Raw genomic sequence first — 17,659 nt, forward strand, 5'->3', positions numbered from 1 at the left:
CCAGCTTGGCCAGTGGCCGCTGTCCCCCTGTCACCACCCCGCTGTTGTTCTGGGGTTTTATACACGCCCGGCAGCCCGGCATGACTCGGTGTCCGTGGTTTTGTGTTGCGCTCGCTGCCGCACGGGGGATGCTGCCCCCCGTGTCTGATTCCCTATCGATCACCATGTGTTTCCCCATCCCGGTGCCTCAGTTTTCCCCACCGATCTCCGTGTCCGTTTCCCCATGCCGGTGCCTCAGTTTCGCCTCCATCCCGCCCCTGCCTCAGTTTCCCCGTGCCCCCCTCCTTCAGTCACTCCCGCCCGCCTGTCGCGCTCGCCGCGTCCGCCAGAGGGCGCCTGTGCCGCGCGCCCGCTTCCACCTCCGCGCCCCGCCCTCCCCGCCGCCGCCGCGCGCGCGCGCTCCAGCCGCCCAATCAGCCGCCGGCCCGCGGCGCTCGCGGCCGCCTCCCGGCCAATCAGCGCCGCGCGGGGCGGAGCGGGGCGGGGCCGCCGCTGCCGGTTAACGGCGCCGGTGGGCGCGCGCGGGGGCGGGGTCGGGTCGCGCGCTCTGTCCGTACGTGCGCGGGAGGGGCGGGGCCGGGGGCGGTGGCGGCGCGTGCGCGGCGGGGCGGGGCGGCCCCGCGGCGATCCGGGATGTCGGGCCGGCTCCTGGTGACGTAGCGGGAAGGGCCGCGCCAGACCCCCGCCCGCCGCCGTCCCCCGGCACGGCACGGGACCCCCCACGCCTCCTCCGGTTGTCCCCCGCCATGGGCAGAGCCGCGGCGGTGGGAACGGGCAGGGAGTCCGGGGCCGCCGCTGGGAATGTGCCGGGCCCTGCCGCCGCGTGAGCACCGGCACCGGCAGCGTTGTCCGCGCCCGCCCCGGGCCAAGCCGTGAGTGTGGCGTCCGCCGGGCCGCCCCTGCCCCGCGAGGGAGGGAGAGGGCGGGAGCTCCGTGCGCCGGGAGCGGGGTCCCATCTCCCGAGGAAGCGGGGCCGGCGGGAGAGGGTCTGGCGCGGTACCGGGATCCTGTGCTCACCTCCCCGTCCTGCGGGGCTCTCTCTCCCGGCAGGGCGGCGGGTGCCATGAGCAGCAGCTGCGCGTCCCCCGCCGCCGCCCGCCGCCGCCTGCAGCGCCGGGATCGATAGAGGCGGGGGCTGCGGACGCGCCATGGCCGGCAGCGGCTACACGGACCTGCGGGAGAAGCTCAAGTCCATGATGCCCTACCGGGACGGCCACAAAGGCGGCGGCGGCGGCGGCCTCCCGCGGGAGCCCCCCGAGCCGCCGTACGAGCGCAAGCGGCGGCACCAGGAGGACTCCGGCTCCGAGCCCAGCGACTACGAGGAGCAGAAGGAGGAGGAGGAAGCTCGGAAAGTGAAGAGCGGCATCCGCCAGCTTCGCCTCTTCAGCGCCGAGGAGTGCGCCAAGATCGAGGCGCGCATCGAGGACGTGGTGTCCCGGGCGGAGAAGGGGCTCTACAAGGAGCACACGGTGGACCGGGCGCCGCTGCGGAACAAGTATTTTTTCGGGGAAGGTTACACGTACGGGTCTCAGCTGCAGCGGCGGGGCCCCGGGCAGGAGCGCCTGTACCCGCGGGGGGAGGTGGACGCCATCCCCGAGTGGGTGCACGACCTGGTGATCAGGAAGCTGGTGGAGCACCGGGTGATCCCCGAGGGCTTTGTGAACAGTGCCGTCATCAACGACTACCAGCCGGGGGGCTGCATTGTCTCCCACGTGGACCCCATCCATATCTTTGAGAGGCCCATCGTCTCCGTGTCCTTCTTCAGCGACTCGGCGCTCTGCTTCGGGTGTAAATTCCAGTTCAAGCCCATCCGGGTGTCGGAGCCCGTTCTGTTCCTGCCCGTCAAGAGGGGGAGCGTCACGGTGCTCAGGTAAGTCGCCCGCGTTGCCGAGGCCCCGGTTGTGTAACGCGGATCACGAGGCGCTCGGATGCGCGCCCCGACGGCGCCTCGGGCTCCATCTCCTCCTTCTGCCGGTGCTCGGGGGCTCGCTGTGCTGCAAGGGGTGAAAAAGCGATTCTGGGGGGTGGTCCTGCCGTTGTTGTGGGTGAGGATTTGGGTGGGTGCTCTCTCCATGGAGCTTGAGGCGAATGCTGGTGGGAGCAGAGCTGAGCTGGCCACTGAGTTCCTGTAAATGGTTAAAGTAACACGTTGAGACACAAAATGGATCCTTTGCCCAAGAGTGGTCAGAGCGGAGCAGCTGTAGGGACAGGGCTCCTGGGTCTATTCTTAGCTCGGCCGGTGCTTCTCTGACCTGACCTTAACCGTGGAGAGGAGGTGTGAATGGCCTCGTCCTCCCAGTCTGTAAACTGGGAGTGCTGAGCCCTCCCCTGCGCTGTGACGATGGGGAGAGCAGAGTGCAGAGCCCCGCGTGATTGTCACTTGGAAGTGCAGCGTGTCACGGGCACAGGAAGGGACTTGGTGTGCGTTGAGGAAGAGCCCTGGAAGGTGGAATGACCTGCCCAAGGTCACGCAGTTGGCCGGCAGTGAGCCTGGGGTTGGCACCGGGGAACGCCTGCTTGCTAATGCCACAGCTGCCCACACAGGTGAGGGGACAGGCAGGTGAGGGGACAGGGCTGGAGCACCGGGATCCCGCTGTCTCCAGCTCCTGGGGAGGGCAGCTGGAAGCCTGGCATTGGTGCTGCCGGTCCCTTGTGTCCCTGAAGGTCAGAGTGCTCCCTGCCAGCAGCAGGGATCGCCAGGCCTGTGCCAGCAGTGCCACCAGCTGTATCCTCCTTTGGGGGGTGGCTTTTTTGGGCTGGTGAAGGTCCAGGCCGGTTTTCCGGGCTCCCAGGCCGTAATACAATCCCTTGCTTTGGCTTGTAAATTGATCGCTGCAGGGTTCGGGAAGGAATTTTTCCCCCCACAAACACACGGCCTCCTTGACTGGTGCATCAATAATAAATGCCGAGATCTCGCGTCGCTTTTATCTCGGAAAAGCTGCACAAACATTAACTAATCCTTGCTGTACCCCGGTGTTAGGTAACTTGTGTGGATTAGCCAGGGATGAGGGAGGCTGCAGAGGGAGGCGGGAATGGTGCTGAGGACATTTTCTCATTCCTGGTGGTTTGACAGGGCTCGGGGGGCAGAGGTCGGGGTGATTTTGTGAAATGGGACCCAAGGGGACCCATCCTGCTCTATATCTTTTTACTGCAGAGCGAGCTCCATCCCCAGGGATGGACTGCTGGGTGTGAGGCAGCTGCTCTGCTCCCTGACTTCTCTGAGATACCAGGAGGGAAACTTTCTACCCCAATTTTCGTGCTGCTGATGCAGACCCCTCTGCTGTCTTTCCTCGTCAGGCCTGGATAAATAGTTGTCCTTCTTTTTACAGCCAGAGGTCTTCTGTTTTTTAAGGACAGAGAGAGTTTTATCCTGCTTGGAAGCATTCTGGCAGAGCTGCTAATGCAGGGTCAGCCTCAAGTCTTGCAGTCAAAGCCTCTTGAAAAACTCTGGAGGAGGATCTGCAGTGGAGGATGGTGGGAGGAAAGAGAGATGCTTGCTCTGCTCCAGGACCAGAGAATGATGTTTTCTTATTCCAGACCCTTCCTTTTCCTTCTCAAAACTGCTGGGAAGAGGCTGCTGCCTTAGGGCTCATGGAATTGGAGTGAGGTGTCTCCCAGGGGTGTTTGGGTTGTTGGCAGTGTCACTCAGGTGCTGTAATCAGTTTGTTAATGTAGCTAAAGGAATCCTACAAACAACATGAAGATATCTTGATATCTTTTCCCTCCAAATCCAAGGGCTGCTTTCTGCGCCACCCACTGCATCTTGATCAGGGTCAGACTTTCCTCCTTCCGGCAAGTAATAGACTTTAAAACAGGGATTATTTCAATTTGATGCAGCAGTTAGCAGGTACTTTACACTCGCTTATGGGAGATTCTGCCAGAGTGACTGTTGTGTGTTGACAGGATCCCGTCTGGGATCAATTCCTTGTCTCACAGCAGATCCCCTGCTCTCCCATCTCCCCCCAGCAGTCAGGAGGAGCAGGAGAGGTGCAGAGCGTGCTCAGGGGTGTGGCACCAAATCCAGCCCTTGGTCGTGACTCCCCAAACTTGGCATTTTCTCCGCTGGGTAAACAGCTGCTGGAGGCAGTTACCCTGGAGATGGGCAACGGGCACAGATAGAGGTGGCATGCCTGTAATGTCTGGGATTCAGATCCTGCTGGGTCAGTGGCTGCAGCCTTTCCAGGGAAGCCTTGTGGAAGTCCTGAGGATCTAAAGGAAGCTGTCATGTTCCTGGAATCCTCTTTGACCCCACAGCACTCTCACACTGGCCCCAGATTGCCTCTGTCATGTTCCTGCTCCTAATTTCACAGCTGCTGACCCAGTAGGGATTTTGCAGAGGCGCTTTCCCCATTTCCCTCCCTTTATTTTGTTTGCCTGCCCTGAAGCAGGATGTGGTGTTTGCCAACACTGAACCTGCCTCAGACTGCTTGGAAAGCGTTCAGCCCTCAAATGACAGGTGAGGTGGAACAGGATTCACGTGGCTGGGCTGTGCCCCTCTGCCAGAAGGCAAAGGCTGAGCCACCCCATGACCTGTAATGAGCCCTTTCTCCTTTCACATCTGCAGGGAAGATTTGCTCTTGTAGGTTCTGTGATCTAGAAGATGACCTTTTCCAGTCCCCTCTTTTCCCACAGCCCTGGGGAGCAGGAGCTCCTGCAGGTTTGTCCCAGTGGCAGCCAGGCCAGCAGGAAGCATCAGCTCAGTGTGTGCTGCTGGATCCCAGTCCTGTGACCCATCAGCTTGTGGGTTTTTCTTATTTTAACAACAATTTGGTGAGCATCAATCAATAGAAGCAGTGGCAGGGGGATGGAGGAATTTGCCTTTTCATCTGTGCTTTGAGAATGCTTGGGAAAAAGGAAAGGAACAGGGGGTGTGTGGAGCCACCTGGGCTGGGGGGTTCCAGGTGGATCCCTGCCCTGCAGCTGCTGTCACAGGAGGCAAATCTCAGCACTGAAATGCCAGGTATGTTGTCTGAGCATTGGGAAGAGAGCAGCTGCAGCTGGAGGGGCGAAAGGCACAGGTAGCATTTCCCAAGTTCCCAGAGCTGGTGCCTTACAGGCTTCCCTCCCTCAGCTGGAGAGTGCTCTGGGTCGTCTCCTGGCAGTTTGTAATGGCAGGGGAGTGCTGTGGTGTGTGTCCCTCCTGTTGTCTCCAGGCGTGCCTGATGGAAGCGCAGTCAGAGCAGGTTGGAGTCGCTGGAGGATGAAGCTCCTTCCTTCCTTCCCAGCTGGAGGGATCTCTGTGCAGCTGTCTGCTCCAAAATAGCCTGATCCCTCAGAGCAGGCTCTGCTGCAGAGGAAGTTCCACGTGTGCCAGTGGTGATGAGGCAGAGATTTGTTCAAGCTTTTCTTGTTAGAGTCTGTAGAACTTCAAGGCTTCCTTTCTGGTGATGTTTGCACACAAATATCCACTTTTATCTCTGTGTGAATCAGTTCTGGCTCAGCAGAGGCTCTTCCAGGTGGAAAAAGACTCAGGGGAGAGTTGGGGGTGTAAGGTTTGACAGGTTAGTGTGGAATTGGGGGCTGGTTTTGGGGTGGTGTGTGGAAAACAGCACTTGCCCCTGCGCTTCTGGAAAACGCTCTGGGATGGAGATGGCACACTCAGGTGTTCTTGTGGGCAGGAATTTATGATTTTCCTTTCCAGGTTGTTCTGAGTTTCTCCTCTGGGCAAGAAATGTGTGTGTGGGCCCTTGATATCATTATGGGTGTTTTTCTTCAGGGTCTGCCCCTTCACCCATCCTCAGGGCATGCAGGGCTGGGCAGTGGGTGAGAAGTTCATGCTGGCACAAGGCAGCACGAATATGACACAACCAAATAATCCTTTCATTTCCCTGCCTGTGCAGAGGCACTCCATCACTACATATGGTATAGTGCGGAGTTTTCCACACCAGTTTGGCACTGGGGCAGACTGGTGTGTCCCCTTTATGGTCTCACACCAGCGTGGTGGGGCTGTTGTTTGATCTGGGACCACAAACTTCCTGGTGCCACTCTGGAAGTGATCTGAAATTGTGTTCTTGCCTGGAGGAGTGAAAAGGGGTGTTCAGGCTGACACCTTGTGGGTCTGGAAGCAGGTCTGGAAGGAGACCTTTCCCTGGTGTTCAGGGTGATGCTGAGGATGCTGAGGTGAATGCTAACGTGGGTGATATTCATGAATTCACTGGAGCTTGACACAGAGATTCCAGGAACATAATAGAGCATCATCACGAGCCCCTTGTCATGTTCTGCAATGCCTGGAGCACGGTGGGGATGGACACCACCCCTGCTTCAGCTGGTCAGGCCTTGGTCTTGTAGCTGTCCTTGCAGAGCAGTAAATCTGTGTGTGAGGAGGTGTTTCTGGGTGAGTGGGTGGCTTATCTAACCAGATCAAGGAAACCCGGTCCTGTCCCCAGAGAAGACTTGTGTGTGTGAGCTCTGTTCTCTGCTCAGGGTGTCCTGAATAACCTGCCAGCCCCTGACCCTGGCCTGGAAAAGCCTTGTGGGGACACCGGGCATGCTGATTTCTGCTTCAGGCTGGGTGTGCAGGCTTGAGCAGCCTTTTGCCGAGGTGTTGCTGCCCTTGCTGGGTGTTTCAGGAAGCTCTGGAGGTGTTCAGCCTCTCCTTAGCCCATGCTGGGCTGCAGAGGGCTCTCGGTGAGCTGACACTCTCCAAACGGCAGGCAGAGGGCAGCCCCACCGCTGGGATGTGCTGCTCACGCCCTTGCAGTGAGGGGATGTGCTCCCAGCTCGGTTTGTGTGTCACAGCGGCTCTGGTGGCTGCTCTCCGTGGACACACCAGGATTTCACCTGCTCTGGTTTCACCTGGAGACAAAGCAGCCATCAGGAAATGCTCCAGTGTGTGGTGGAAGCTCAGGCTGTCCTTGGCTGTGGCTTTTCTCCAGCCTGCTGAAAATGTGGAGTATCTGGAGTCATTTCACACAGTGAAATACTGCTGCTGACAACAGCCACTGCTTGAACCTGGCTTTTCCTAGGCCCAGGGAGCTGTTTCACACTGTTACAGAGGAGTGCAGCTTGGTTTGCAGGTGTGAATTTGTAGGTTACCCCATGAGTGCTGGGTTAGGGCTGGTGATGTTCTTGTGGTGGCTGAGGATGTGCCATGTGTTGGGGAGGATGATGAGCAGGAAAAGGGGGTGAGAGGCTCAGCTCTGCATGACTGCACCCCTCTGTGACTGAAACACCTCCTTGATGTGTTACATGTTTGGGTCTGGGTGTGCTGCACACCTGAGCTGTGAGAGATGGCTTTTCTCATAGACTTGTTTGAGATGATGCTTTGGAGGAATGTGCTCGTTTGCCCCCCTGTTGCTTTCTAATTTCTTCATAAATTAATTGTCTGAATCTACAGTTCTACATTTGTACATGTTTTATTCACAGTGCTGGAGCAGGTAGCAGTTTCCTCTGAAAAATTGAGTCATGAAACCCCCCAAAACCCTCTGATTGTCTTCATTCTTTCCCAATGTTTGTTCCCGCCTGCAAGTGTAGCTCCTGTGGGGATGGTGTTTGGAGGAGGAATTCCTGGTGCAAGTTAGGAAGTACTGGCCAAACTGAGTTGTTGAAGCTGGAAACCACTTTCTGCTTGTGCCTGGCATCTCCCTGATGGTGGCTTTTTGTTTCTGTTGTCAGTGGGTATGCGGCCGACGAAATCACACACTGCATTCGACCACAGGACATCAAGGAGAGGAGAGCTGTCATCATCCTCAGAAAGTAAGTGTTGAAGCCCTCCAGACAGCAAGATAAACGTGGATGTGGTGTCATGATGCTTAAACACTTGAAAACTTGCCTTGCTTGTTAATTTGCTGGCTTGATCTCACACCTTGATTAGGTGTCACTGATGCTCACTTGTGTCGTGCAGTGCCTGGCAGTGGAAGTGTCTGGAACCTGTTCCTGCAGGGTTCATCACTTCTTGGCTCTGTGCAGCAGCACTTTGTTGTAATGTCTGGGCTTGCAAGCCCTGCTGGTGCCCAGACTGGCTTTCCTTTGGCTGCCCAGCCCCAAACACCCAGGGTATCAAACTGTCTTGTTTTGGGCTGTGTGTTCAGGTGTCTGGTCATGTGAGACCCACATGTGTGAGTTACCTGGATGGTCTTTGAAGCTGATGCTTGTGATGAGGAATGTCCTCTGAAGCAGAGAGAGATTTCTTGGTATCATGGCTTTTGTTTCCCGGGGAGAGAGGGAGACACTGGCTTTGGAGGGAAACATGTAGAGAGTTCAGTGCTCATTACAGAGCTTGTCCTTCGAGTCTGTGTTGGGAAGCCAAGCTCCATAAGCTGTTTTAGAAAGGGGCTTCCTGTTCTAGAAAAGCACTCTTGATGGCATTTCATCAATCAGTGCTTGTTCCTAAAGCTCTTAAGAAAATGAGAGACAAAGTGAACTAACCCCACCCCAAAGTTCCTCAGTAAAACCTTTTCTGCCTAGAAATGTCCTCTGTTACCAGTTCCTTCTACTAGGAGACCAAAACATGTGACTGCAACACATTGACCCTTGCTGATTGTGCCTTGAAAGGTGTTGGCAGTAGTTCTGCTGTCAAGAAACATCTTTGTAAATGAAAATACACACTTTGAGTCCTGTAAACCCAGCCAAAACCGTGGGCATTGGTGGCAGGGCTGTGGTTGTGGCCCAGGCTGGCATAAGGCTCGCAGGCAAGTGGTCTGGATCCAGACTGGATGAGCTTTTGCATGGCTTAGTTGATTTCAAAACAAGTCTGGCAACATTATGAGGATATGGCACAAAGCCAGTGGAGTGGAGTTGGACATCTGGTTAGAGAAACCCATGGAATGAAGGCAGGAAAAACAGCAGCCCTGAGGCATTTGCCAAGCAAAATCAGCCCAGACCCAGGGAGGCAGGATGAGATGTGGCAGGAGATATAGTGGGATGAAAGGCAGGCTGCAGCCAAAGCACCCCACAGCTGGGTATGGCCCCGTGAGGTGTGGGGTGAGGCTCTGATAAGAACTTAGAGCTGTTGTGTTCGTGGTGTTGGAGCAGCCAGGGAAAAGCAGCACCAGTGCTGACAAGGAGGCATCTCCAAGCCTTGGAGCTGCTTTGGTTGGACTTTGGGAAAGAGAAGCTGCCCGTCCTAGGTTGTGGAGCAGTTTTGTGGAAAAGACAGACTCAGATAAATAAGCTAAAGCTGCCCAAACTGGTGCAGGTGTCCAGTGTACCTGTTTAAACTGGCTCTGCCTCTTGCTTTCTCCAGTCTTGGTGAGCTGAGGGTGTTGGATTGTTTCAGTCAAGCCTGGCTGCCCTCAAAGTGCATCAGGGCAAGAAGGGACCTTAAACCTCACCTCATTTCAGCCCCTGCCATGGGAAAGGACACCTTCCACTAGATAAGGTTGCTCAGAGCCCTGTCCAACCTGTGCTTCTCTGGGCAACCTGTGCTGGTGCTTCACTGCTCTCTGAGCAAAGGATTTCTTTCTAATATCCAATCTAAATCATCCCTCTAGTTTAACACTGATCCCTCTTGTCTTATGCCCATCTCTCAACATAAAAAGTTGTTCTCTGTGTTTTTTATAAGCCCCCTTTAAGTCCTGGGAGGAGCAGTGAGGTGTCCCCAGTTGTACCCAGCTGAGCTGAAGGGACAGAGCCTGCAGCTCTGCTGGCTTTGTTTGCCCATCCACCCTGATTTCTGGGGCCTGATTTGCTTCATGTCAGAGCAGAAGTGTCTCTGCCCATCAGACAGTGAGGGGCTAACCCAACAGACAAACCAGATGAAACCACACCAGGATTTTTCTCTCAAGCAAAGCACAAACCCCCTGGGAATTATTTCTGCGTAGCCTCCGCAGCTGTGGTGAATCCATGGTGATGTTTGCCAAAGGCTGGGCTGTGATTGCTGCCAATTAGAGCTTATTAATTGCTGCTTATCCCCTGGCCAGGGCAGCCACCTCCCTGTGTCCCCTGTGTGTGCAGTGTGCCCTTTGCTGTGCCAGGGTCGCTGCACCAGCGCTGTTCCCGCTCTGTGGCTGTGCCTGGAACAGGCTGTTGTGCAACCAGGAAAGCACCTCCTTCCCCTGCTGGCCTCCTCATAAAACTCCTCTTCCTCTTCTTGGTGGTGAGGATCAGCCCTGAGCTTTCAGATCAGATCAGCTGGATCGTGCCAGTTGGAGCTGGGATGTTCAGCTCTGAGTTCTGCCGGAGCCTGCTGCGTCCCAGTGAGTCTGGCTCTGCTCTGAGCATGTTCTCACTGACAGCAGCAGGAGAGCAAAGCTGTGGGAGCTGCAGGAGCAGTGGGGTTCTGCAGGATTCTCCAGAGCTGTGTGGTTACCAAGCAGGTCATAAACACTTCAGTGCTCGTTGTTTCCTGTGTTGGATCACAGGGCTGCCGGGAGCCAGCAGGGTTTGGAAGTGCTTTGAGCCAGAGGAGGGGAGGAATGGTGCTCTTAATTTATGAGATGCTGGGAGAGGTAACGTGGGAGGTGGGTGTAGAAATGAGACCTACTCAACCGGGTCTTGAAAGCAGTTTTAGAGGCTTTTGCTGCCATTCTGCTTTCATTCTCATAAGCAGAGTTTCTCTGTTTGTAGGTATATTATTCTCCATTTTAGTGTCACCTCTCCTTGCACCTGGCCAGAGGGAGCATGGCTGCTGTTCCCTTGCCCTTGCAGTGTGTTGGGGGTGGGTTTGTTAGAATTGCAGCCCTGTGGTTGCTGCTGTATTTGAGAGGTATTTAAACAACCTCCCTTGTCACGGGCAGGATCTGCAAGGCCTTTGGTGTTCAGGCTGGACTGGGTCCAGCCCTGGAGCTCAGAACAGCTCAGGATGACAGCGTGGAGTAGCACAGGCTCCAACCTGGCAGCTGCCTGTGGAAGTGTTCCTTGTTTCTGGCACGCTGGGCAAACGCAGGCTGCCATGCCCAGCTTTGCCTGTGCCAGACTGGCATCACCCTGATTAGCTGAAGGGGCTCTCTCTTGGCAAGTGGATGTGCTTCCTAATGGAGGTTTAGATTGGGATTCTCCTGTGGAAACCTCCCTCAGGAGCTGGAGTTCAGCACTGGAGACCAAGTGGTGATTCTCCCCCTTCATTTTTGCTGCCTTCTCCACCTGTGCATGCCTTCAGTTCTCTTTTGGGATGAGCTCTGCTTTCTCTCCAGCACAGCTTGAGTGTGTGCAGAGCTGCTGGAAGGGATGTGTGGTGCAGCTTCTGTTTGCTACACCTTCTCCTGACTCGTACTTCAACTCTTTGCACTTTGTAGTCAAGCTGAGGAACACCTGACCCCGGGAGATCTGTGGGCAGGAGGGAGTTTCCAGGTGGAAGCAGTTATTACTGTTGCAGGTGATGATGCTTTTGCAGGGCATCTCCCAGCCAGGTGGCTTAACTGGAGCTGTGAGTTATTGCCAGGTGATTTCATGGGATTTCACAGCTGCTCCAGCAGCTCTGCTCCTTCTCCCAGAGCTGGGGTTGCAGTGAGCTCAGCACCTTTTGCCTTCACCTCATGACTGTGTGTCCCTAAGCCAAGGCAGGATAAAGGGCAATGGTTTCAAACTGATAGAGAGTGTTTAAATAAGGTATAAGGAAAAAATCCTTTCCTGTGAGGGTGCTGAGGCCCTGGCACAGGTTGTCCAGAGAAGTTGTGGCTGCTCCATCCTTCAAAGTGTCCAAGGCCAAGGTGGACAAAGCTTGGAGCGGTCTGGTCTACTGAAAGATGTTCCTGCCTGTGGCAGGGGGTTGGAAATGAGATGATCTTCAAGGTCCCTTCCAACTTTAAACCATTTTGTGATTCTGTGAAGCTTCTGTGAAGTACCCCAAAACTGCAGCTTGTTGTGCTGTGGAATGGGGTATTCCTGCCCCTCCTCCTGAGCCGTGTGGTTGGGGTGGAGGGCTCTGCTGTGATTCTGTAGAAAGACCTTGCAAATTCTCTTCTCTTTCAATATTTGCAGAACAAGACTAGATGCACCTCGATTGGAAACAAAATCCCTGAGTAGCTCTGTGTTGCCACCAGGTTATAACTCTGACCGCCTGTCGGGAAACAACCGGGACCAGATCCTGAAACCAAAGCGGTCCCATCGCAAAGCAGACCCTGATGCTGCCCACAGGTAGGATCACCTCTCCTAACAGCCGTGTTTGGGATGTTGTCTCTGGATCAGTGCATAGCTGAGGTCTCTGGCCTCAGAGCATATTTAAAACCATTCTGATTTGCACCTGCCAGGTGCTTTCTGCAATGCCCAGATCTGTTTTATCAGAATGAGCTCTTTATGCGTTCCTCCCAGACTTGTGGAGGCTGAGCTCTGGCTGTAAGCAGCTTACATTGTTTATCCTGTGAGTGGCATAATGAAGAAGCAATAGATTTGGCTGGCTTTTGATAATGCAGTCGTTCAGAACAATAGTTTCCCTGCAGCTAATCATTTCTGACCTCTATTGCCAAGCAACCTGTGCAGCTGCGTTAAACTATATTATGAAAGCAGTCCTGGGAGGGAACGTGAGGGTTTGCTATCTGGGAAAGGTTAAGGACTTCCTGGGAAGCTTCTCAGGCCTGTTTTGATTCCAGAGCTCTGTGTGTGCATTTTTGTGTGAGAAACCAGAATTGTGGATGTTTAAGCCTGACCTTGAGGGAAGCTCCTTGCTGAGGTTTCAGACAAGCTTGAGCTCTGCAGCAAGGCTTTCCTTAAACACCTTGGTGTGAGCACACTGATGGCTCTGAGTGATGGCCAGTCTGCCAGCTGTCCTGCATGTTCCAATTCCAGAGCTTCCTGAGGATCCAGATGGCATTTTCTGCACAATGGGTACAACCCAAAAGTTGACTTGGTCGCAGGGCTTGGCTGCCACGCAGTCCCAGCCCTGTTTGAACCTGTCCTGGAGGGAGGAGGGTGGGGATGGATTGTTTGTGAGCAGTGTTCATTCACCTGGATGGAGGATGGAGGAGGGTCTGAGGCTGGGCTGCAGATGCAGCTTCCCTGGGTGTCCGATTAGAGGAGCGATCATGCGGGACAAATGTGCACATCCCTCTGAGCTGTTTTTCAGCCTGGTGTGACCTTATCAGGCTGTGGGGGATGGCTTGCCTAGGCTCCTGCAGCAGATGGGTATGAAAAACATGTTTTTCTCTTTCTCTGGCCTCAGAGGCTCCAGTGTAGCAGGTAATTCTCATGGATATCATAGTGGGATCTGTCAGGAACCACTCCAATAAAGTGAGTGGTGTGTGCTGCCCACCAACCCAGTCCTGCTAGAAAGTGATCAGAGGCAGCTCTGCAGAAATAACAATTGCACTGTGCTAATATTGGAGAGGACAAAGGATTTTGGAGCTGTGGTGTGATCCTGCACCATAAGGAGCTCAGCTCTGTGCTCTAAATTCTGCTGCAGTAGAGACAGACCCCTCTGCCCAAGGGATTTTTCTTGGGGCCACAAGCTGCAAGTTAAAGAGGTTGACTGGAAGTGTTCTGGTGGAGGCAATGGCCAGAGCCTTGGGAAGGGAAGGAACTGGCCCATCATAGACAAGTTCTCAGCTCCTCTGGGGAGGTGGAACTTGGTGATTTGTTCTTTCTCTGCCAAGTGCCCAGTGCTGGGAAAGCAGTGGGAAAAGAGGCAGAGCTGTCAGGGCAGGTAACCTGCAGACAGCATCCAGGAGGAACACCTGGATCCCGTCGTGCTGTGTTCTCACTCCTGTTTCCTCCCTCTGCACAGGCCACGGATTCTAGAAATGGATAAGGAGGAGAACAGGCGTTCAGTCCTCTTACCAAAACATAGGAGACGGAGCAACTTCAGCTCTGAGAACTATTGGCGACGGTCGTACGAGTACACGGAGGACTGTGAGGATGAGGAGGAGGACGGCAGCCCCGCCAGGAAGGTTAAAATGAGGCGACACTGAGGATTGCACTTGCCAGGCTCGTGGAGCTGATGAGATTGGCCTCCAGTCTGTGAAAACTTTCTCCTCCCTCTGGCTATCTTCCATCTAGCTTCAGTTTTGGTTTTTCCTTTCAGGCTGAAGAGTAAACAGGAAGGATTTGGTTTTATGAATGGAGGAATGCTGAGACATACGTGAGGATGGAACATGTCCAGTGCACATGGTGTCCTGAGTCGTGGCTCAAGTGGGCATCTCTCCCTTAGGAAGCAGATAAAGTTATGCCAGGTTGTCTGTTGGGATTTCTTTTGAAAACACCAAAAAGTTTAACTCTTTCATTGCGCAAGATTCAAGAATTGTATTTTTGTTTTGGTGGGGTTGTTTTTTTTTTTCTTTTTTCTTTTTTTTTTTTTTTGCTTTAACACTTTTCCTTTCCAAATGTTCTAAATATGATGTTTGACCCCAGGAGCTGAAATTCTGTGGTGGGCTGGTATTCCTTGTTTCACCAAAGGGCTCCTTGGTCTTTTTTACCTGGTGGTTGTCGGGTCTGTTTTAAGGATGCCCTGCAGTAACTGGAAGTTTGAAGCTTTGCAGACCCCTCTTGCTGCGATCGATTTCAAAGGGTTTAGGACATTTTTGTTGCACTTTAGTGTTTTAAACGCCGTAGGTTTCCTTTCCAGACCCTTTTCCCAAGCCAGCATGGGCTCACAGCCCTGTGTCCCTGCGCTGCCCTCTCCAAGAAGAATGTACAAGAGCTCTGGTTTTTCAGTGCTGGTCTGGAGGAGGGAAGGGTGGCCCAGCATTGTCCTGAGATCCATATTGGAATCTCAGGGCTGCCAAGTGAGGGATCACACTGAGCACGTGCTGCTTCCCAGAGCTGGGGATAGCAAGGAGGAGTAGGAGACGCTGTGCTTGTGAGGGTTTGTGCCTTGGGACCCCCCAGAAGAGCCCCTCTCCACTGCCCCTTCCAGGTGGGGAGAGCTGAGTCGGTGCAGCATTCCCAGCACAGTGTCCCATCCTGAAGGGCTGGCTGCACTCTGATGGAGCAGGAGCTGCTGTGGCCCTGGGGGAGCTGAGCAGCTCTGTCCCCTCCGAGGCTGGCTCTGGGAGCAGGGACACTGCAGGGCTCCAGGTTGGCCCCAGTTCAGTGCATCCAGCACTGAGGTTGCCTGCTTTCTCCTGGCTTATTCCTGCCTGTGTTCCTGGGGTAGGGAGTTTTCTGGTTGCTACAGGAAATGCTGAGAAGAATCAGGCATTCAGCCCCGTGGAGTTGTGATAGAGCATCTGCCATCATCATCATCATCCTCTTCTCTCACCTGATTTGTGTTAGCCCAGACCAAAGCCTTGGTGTTTGCAAAGTTTGGGGCCCAATGCCATATTTAGAGCTGTACTTTTAAGGAAAACTTCCTCCAGTTGATTCTTTGAACCCAAGTGTTGGCAGTTGTAAGGAGTAGTCTTATTTTTAAATTTTTACTGCTTTGCCCTCCTTCCAACTGTAGTTTTTCTTAGTGTCGTGTCCCCCACACACTTCATGGTCTGCACGCTTGGCAATAAAAAGATGTAATATATTTTGAAACTTGTTTGCTGCTGTCTTGAGGGGCTCCTGGTCTAAAACAACCACCCAGGCATTGTTCCCTGCAGTGCTGATCGAGGACATTTGTGACATCTGGGTCCCACTGTCCTTTTCCTTCCCTGCTGAGTTTCACCTGGTGTTGGGGTTCTGCTCAGGCTGAATCTTGTCACGTGAGCTCAGAGGACGTTGCCATCACCTTCAGCTGGCTGTGGGGGGGTGTTGGTGAGGTCCCCAGTGCCTGGTTTGCCTGGTGAGAGCCCCCACTGGCTCTGTGCTGAGGCACAGCCTCTGAAGGAATGTGGCTTGTCAGTCCAGAGACCCAAAAGTTTGTGCTTCTGCTGCTTGTGAAACTTTGGAAATGCCATTTTCAGACCTCACGTAGCATTTGAAGCGATGTTCCTCACCCCACCAGCTTTCTGCTGCGAATCCAGGCCAGCTCTTGGCTACAAACCCCGTTCTGGGCAGCTTGACATCCCCCTGACAACAAAAGTGCACGCAGGGAGCACAGATCCCTTCTCCTCCTGGTGGCTTTGTCTTTCTGGATCCATCCTGGCCATGCCCTGTTCCTGTCACGGTGCCAGGCTCTGCTGTGGGTGCAGATGGGGACAGAGGGCACTGCCAGAGGTCTCAGCTCTGCCCTCTCCCCTCCTGGCTCCCAGTTTTATCCCTCCCTCTCCAATATGGATATTCTACCCTGGTGTCAGCTCAGAATGAAGCTGGAGCAGCTGGCCTTTCAGAGCAGGCCTTCCATGGGATGAGGAGCTGGCTGTGGACATGCTGAGCTCTTACACCTCCAGCCTGGTCCCAGCCACCACCTCATCCTGGTCCTTGTGCAGGCTGAACATGTGCAAGATTCCTTCCCCAGCTTGTGTTGGTATTCCTGCATGTCCTGCTCGGGAGCTTCCCCCTTTTTCTTGTCCCCATCCATGCAGTGGGTCAGAGCTGGCAGCTGTGGCTGGGGGGACAGGAGCAGCTCCTCTCCAGCCACCATCTGCTCTTGGTTTTTAACCTGACTGGTTGGGGCTTGACACCTTGGAGAGAGAGAGAGGGAGCAGGATCCCTCAGGAGAGGATTCCCCAGCGTGCAGGAAGGGCCATCTCCCCACTTGTACAGACATTTTCTATAGACACGGATGTATATGTGTAGATAACATGGGTTTTTAACTCTTTTGCACTGAACAACATCAGAGTGAAACCTGGATTCGAAACTAGAAGACATTTTTCACACGGATCCAGAGGTCTGGATCCTTCCTGTAACCTGTCTGGTTGGAACTGTGGCTCGGAATTCCTGGTTTTCACTGTTGGGCTGCACGCAGGCATCAGGCCAGGCTGGGGGTGAGCAGGGAGTGGGGTGAGCTCAGATTTGGAGGCAAAACTTCTGCCCAGGCTCCTGCAGAGCCCTGACCCCGTTGGTTTGTGTGTGTCTGATCTGGCTGTGTGTGGTCCAACCCCTCCATCCACCCACAGCGTGTCGGTGCTCAGCCCCACACTGGGAGCTCCATCCAGTGGGACAGCCCATGAGCCCAGAGCCCAGAGCAGAACTGTCTTTCCTAAGGAAGGGAGAGGAAAGTGGGGTTCATCCCTGCTTTGCTGGGGTTCATCCCTGCTTTTCCACCAAGAACAGGAGGAAACTGGGGTTTGTTGCAGTTACCGTATCTCGAGAAGGTTCAGTGGTGGAATTATCCAAGCCCATGGATCAAAACAGCACCAGGACTCAAGGGGGGCCAGGGTCTAGACCCCCACCAGCAGCAAAGAGTCTTTTACCTGCCAAAAGTGTTCCCTTTTCCCTGTTGGGAGGAGAAACATTCGATTGAGCAATGTCTCTGCTCCTTTCCCTGCCCACACTTAGAAGTTCTGGCTGACTTTAATTTTTGTTTTTTAAAAGATTCTAATTTTTTTTTTTGTTACCAATAAAAAATAAAAATTAAAAAAAAATAATAATAAAAAAGAAAGTGGCAATATTTTTTTCTGTAAGCTTTTCCTAGGAAAAAGCGTGGTTTGTAACAAAGTTGTACAGTTCTGAAGTTTGAGATACGAGAAGTACTGTGTGAAACGCTGTAAATGGAGCAGAGATTATTTTATGTACAGTCTGACGTGGGGGAATCTTTTAATTCCAGTTGATTCTTAGGAAGAATTTGGTTCTTCACTGTCAGGGTTTGGAATTTCATGGTTTCATTATTTTTTTTTTTCTTGTATAGATTGCTGCATTAATTGAATAAAAGCAGAAAGCATCTCTTGGTCTGGCTGTGTGGTACTGGGGGCTGGGATGTGCCTCAGTTCCCTGTGGCAGGAATGAGAAGTGGTTTGGGAGCAGGGAACTGGTTCTAAATAAA

General features: G+C 53.9%; 1 protein-coding gene across 2 annotated transcripts; it reads left to right on the plus strand.

The window, feature by feature from the left end:
• Positions 1-638: 638 nt before the first annotated feature.
• Positions 639-17,559, plus strand: ALKBH5 (alkB homolog 5, RNA demethylase). 2 transcript variants are annotated; one of them, XM_058815932.1, is made up of 5 exons: positions 639-872; positions 1,051-1,870; positions 7,615-7,695; positions 11,860-12,015; positions 13,598-17,559. In XM_058815932.1, the coding sequence occupies exons 2-5, from the start codon at positions 1,149-1,151 to the stop codon at positions 13,779-13,781; spliced, it is 1,143 nt and encodes a 380-aa protein (XP_058671915.1). In that variant the 5' UTR covers positions 639-872; positions 1,051-1,148; the 3' UTR covers positions 13,782-17,559. The 2 variants fall into 2 exon arrangements, with proteins under 2 accessions (XP_058671915.1, XP_058671916.1); XM_058815933.1 differs by having other exon boundaries at positions 655-1,870.
• The last annotated feature ends 100 nt before the right edge of the window (positions 17,560-17,659 follow it).

Source organism: Ammospiza caudacuta, chromosome 17 (assembly GCF_027887145.1).
Source record: "Ammospiza caudacuta isolate bAmmCau1 chromosome 17, bAmmCau1.pri, whole genome shotgun sequence".
NCBI lineage: Eukaryota > Metazoa > Chordata > Aves > Passeriformes > Passerellidae > Ammospiza > Ammospiza caudacuta.

What these genes read in the sequence shown, in the direction of transcription:
- ALKBH5 (XM_058815932.1), top strand. Translation starts at nt 1,149, where the DNA reads ATGGCCGGCAGCGGCTACACGGACCTGCGGGAGAAGCTCAAGTCCATG. An exon ending in GGGAGCGTCACGGTGCTCAG is followed by an intron (nt 1,871 to 7,614) that starts GTAAGTCGCCCG and finishes TTCTGTTGTCAG; the next exon opens with TGGGTATGCGGCCGACGAAA. An exon ending in GCTGTCATCATCCTCAGAAA is followed by an intron (nt 7,696 to 11,859) that starts GTAAGTGTTGAA and finishes CAATATTTGCAG; the next exon opens with AACAAGACTAGATGCACCTC.